Raw genomic sequence first — 4,044 nt, forward strand, 5'->3', positions numbered from 1 at the left:
AATTCTATTTAATTATAATTAATATAGCCACACGTGGCTAGTGACTACCTTATTGAACAGTCCAGCTTCAAATTCAGGGTCCTTTAACAACACTGTCTTCCTTTCATTTCAGCAAACGTTTGCTGAGTTGCAACTACACACCAGGCCCCATGCTTTTTCCTCTCTGTTAACAGTGGTATAACTACAATTTACTGAGCACCTACTAAGTGCCTTATATCTCTTATCCCATTTAAGCCTCACAGCAGCCTTACGAGGTAAGAATTATGATTAACACCAGTTTATAATAGGATATGGGCTCAGAGTGGGAAAGCAACTTGCCCAAACTCACACAGCTAGTAAAGACAGAGTCTAGATTTGAACCTAGGCCTTTCAAGCTCCCAAACCCACATCCATCCCATCACATCCTGCTGCCTCCCCACAAGATAGGCGAGCTCTCTCCTTATGATACAGCTGGGAATTAGGCAGGGCAGAAATGACCATTCCCATTTTTCAGGGGAAGAAACTAGGGCTCCAAGAGGCTGCGGAGTTGGGCCAAGTCACACAGCAGGTGAGCACTGATAGAGACACAGTCCTGGCCAGGATCCATGTGCCTGGACCCAGAGCTCTTTCCCCCATACCAGCATTTTTCAAATTTTATTAGCTGTGATCCAAATAAGAAATATATTTTATTTACTAGATGATATTCAAAATATTTAACACGCACTAAGTCAGTGACCAGTCAAACATGGACCATAGCTCTGCAACGGGACCCCCAGCCTGCCACGCATTGACTCCTAAGCTGCTGGACTGTGGGCCTGAAGGAGGAGCGGGGATCCTTCGGGGGACTGAGGAGGTGGCTTTTTACCAAGCGGTTACAGAAGTAGTTCAGAAGTAGTTCAATGTTTTCACAACCAGAAAAGCTGTCCCAGTGCCAGTACTGGCTGAATCTAAGCCCTACATTTTACACCATGACCCAACACGCACACAGACGCACGCCTGCTCACACGTAGAACTGAAACTGGAGTTTCACAAAGGGATTCTTACGCTTATTACATACAATACACTCTAGTATCTTCTTTTCTAGTCTATATTTTTTAAATGCTGGTCAAGACCCACTGAAGGATTCTATGACCCACAAATAGAAACCACAGTTTGCAAACATGCCCTGGAGCCGCCAAGTCTCTCACCTTAAATACTGGTCAATGAAGTCCTCGTAGTCAAGCAGCTCTTCCGGGGGTGGCACAGTGGGCATGGAGAACTGGTGCTGCACGGGGCTGGGCTGGATTTGCTGGAAGGAGGCCTGGCAGATGAAGATGGGCTTGCCATGTTGCACAGCCTTCACGGACCGCACTGAGAAGCTTGACCCTGTTCGCGTCCGCTCCACCTGGTACAGCACTGGCACCTTCGGGTCCCCTGCAGTGGACACAAGGGACACAGCCTGAGTGAGCCCCATGGGCCCTGACATGATCCGAGTGCCTGCACACAGTGCTCCATACCATTTCTGTTCAGTAGCTACTGACAGAGGCCCACTGAGCCCCAGGTACTAGGGATACAGAGAGAACACCAGGCCCTGTCCTCAAGCTGCTCCCAGTGGGGGTGGAGCTTCTCTCTAATAGCACAGAACAGCAGGGACACTGCCAGATTCCCTGCATTCAAATCCTGACACTGCCACTCACCAGCTGTGTGACCCTGGGAAAGTCACTTAACTTCTCTGAGCAATGTACTCATTTGTAAAATGGGGATCATCAGAATCCTCATACCATATAGGATTTTAGTGAGTTCCATGAAGTGGGAAGTGGGGGGGGGGCGAGAAAGAAAGGATTTTAATGAGAATCAAATGAGTTCATATTGCAAAGTATTTGGAATAATATTTGGCACATAGTCAGTGCTCTATAAGTGACTGTTAAATAAAATTAATATTTAGCAAGTTTTTGTCTTGCTACATGTGTGCTTGGGATCTTGTCTTGAGTCCCAAACCATTACTCTGGATAAGGGGTCAGCAAATATGGCCTGCCACCTACTTTTTCTTTATTGTCTTTTTTTTTTTTTTTAAAGAACAGATTTATTCATGGCTGCTATAGCAGGGAGTTGGCCACCATCATTTGCTTTTTTTTTTTTGGAAACTGACAGAATCTCACTCTGTCACCCAGGCTGGAGTGCATCATAGCTCACTACACCCTTGAATTCCTGGGCTCAAGCGATCCTCCCACCTCAGCCTCCCATTTAGCTAGGATTACAGGCATGCACAATAATGCCCTACTAATTTTTTTTTTTTAAGACACAGGGGAGTCTCACTATGTTGTCCAGGCTGGTCTCAAAATCCTGGCCTCAAGTGATCCTTCTGCCTCAGCCTCCCAAAGTGCTGGGATTACAGGTGTGAGCCACGGCACTTGGCCATTTGCTTTTGGCAGAGACTCAAAGGCAGGCATGGGAATGGAAAAGCTCTACAATGGAAAAAAAAAAGAAGGAAAAGGTTTCAGGTGTGCCTGATTGCAGGTAGTTGGCCAGGGGAAGCTGTAGGTGGGCTAACTAGAACTGGAAAATCCTATGTAATTGGTTAGGGGTACATATTTAGCTTTCTCTAGTTGGCCCTAAGCTGGAAGCAGGGGCAAAAATTAGGGAAGCTGTCAGTTATTAACCAAACCCTAGCTGTTTGGGGCTTATTGTTACCAGGGTAATTATTTGGCTTCCTGAAAGGGTTGCCGGAGATAGTGGTCTGACTTATAGATAGCAGGTAGGCTGGCTTCCTGTGCTGGGTGCTGCTAACTGTGGATCAGAGTTCTATTTTTATATATGGTCTGGCCATTATCTGTTTAGACATTCAGTCTCTCTCGGGAAAGGCTTGTCAATGAGTCATTTATCCCTGATGTAAATGGAAGTCACTTGGTCCCTTGTTTTCCAGTGTCTGTGCTCCAAAACAGAGTGGAAGGCATTGGCCCAGGTTAAGGATTATCAGCCACCAACAAACATATGAGGGAGAAATTTTAGGGAGAGAGCTTCCCTAGTGTCCCTGAAGTTCTCACTTTGTCTGAGTCAGGCTGACCTGGAGGAACTCTGATACTTGAGGTGTTAGACATCTTGGGAATGATTTTCAACTTTCATATTAAGAAGCAGATCTAGAGAAGTGTTGCCTTCTCCACCCTGATCCAAATGGGAGCCAACCAGGCTCCAAGGGCTCATTCAACAGCAATAAACAGCACTTTCGGAAGCCAGCAGGGTAGCTCAGCTGTCTGTTATCAGGCACTGCCACAAGAAGTACTCTTATCAGAATGGGAGCTCCTCAAGGTCAAAAGCCTTTGAGGAAGTCTTACCAAGAGTCCAGAGACTGGAGATAGCTACTTGTGCAGTCTGATTTCAGGGACTGGGAAGGAAGCCTGCCCTTCCTACCACCAAACTTGGGGAGGGGGGAAAAAACCAAAACTCTACTCCAATCCTTGAGCTGCTAAAATGCAAATTCCCTGAGGAGAATCACAGAACTTTCAGTACTATGATTTACCTTTCAGTGTGAATGAGTTCCAAACCTATTGTTGGAAATTTTTATCGGAACAGAGAAGGTAGGCCCTGAAGCATATTGGGAAAGGAGCTAATGGTATGGGGTAAGTGGTGGGTGCCAGACAGTGTTAGATACCAGGGTATGTTTTCTCATGTTGGTCTCACAATAACTACGTAGAGTGGGTCTTATCCTGATTGTGTAGATGAGGAAGCTGATGCCTTAAAATAAAACTTTCTGTAATACAATTGTGCTCATTTGTTTACGTGTTGTCTATAATTGCTTTTATTGACAAAACAATATTCTTTCCTGGACTTTTAGAAAAAGAATTGATATGATAAATGGCCAAGGACCAACCGCGCCCCCCCCATGAATCTTTTATTTAAAAAGATCATTGAGGCCGGGCGCGGTGGCTCACGCCTGTAATCCTAGCACTCTGGGAGTGAAGAGGTTATAAAACCTCTTCAGAGATGGGCGGATTGTTTGAGCTCAGAAGTTCGAGACCAGCCTGAGCAAGAGCGAGACCCCGTCTCTACTAAAAATAGAAAGAAATTAATCGGACAACTAAAAATATA

The 4,044-nt window shown here is 45.6% G+C and overlaps 1 protein-coding gene across 1 annotated transcript in view; it reads right to left on the bottom strand.

Annotated features, from left to right (window-relative positions):
• Nucleotides 1-4,044, bottom strand: part of ACOT8 (acyl-CoA thioesterase 8) — a 12,319-nt gene that overhangs the window by 4,191 nt on the left and 4,084 nt on the right. Inside the window, exon 3 of the mRNA XM_012640494.1 lies at nucleotides 1,167-1,392. Coding sequence (XP_012495948.1) covers nucleotides 1,167-1,392 — 226 coding nt within the window. The remainder of the gene's footprint in view (nucleotides 1-1,166; nucleotides 1,393-4,044) is intronic.

The sequence above is a fragment of the Propithecus coquereli genome, unplaced genomic scaffold (genome assembly GCF_000956105.1).
Source record: "Propithecus coquereli isolate 6110/MARCELLA unplaced genomic scaffold, Pcoq_1.0 Scaffold153, whole genome shotgun sequence".
Taxonomy (NCBI): domain Eukaryota; kingdom Metazoa; phylum Chordata; class Mammalia; order Primates; family Indriidae; genus Propithecus; species Propithecus coquereli.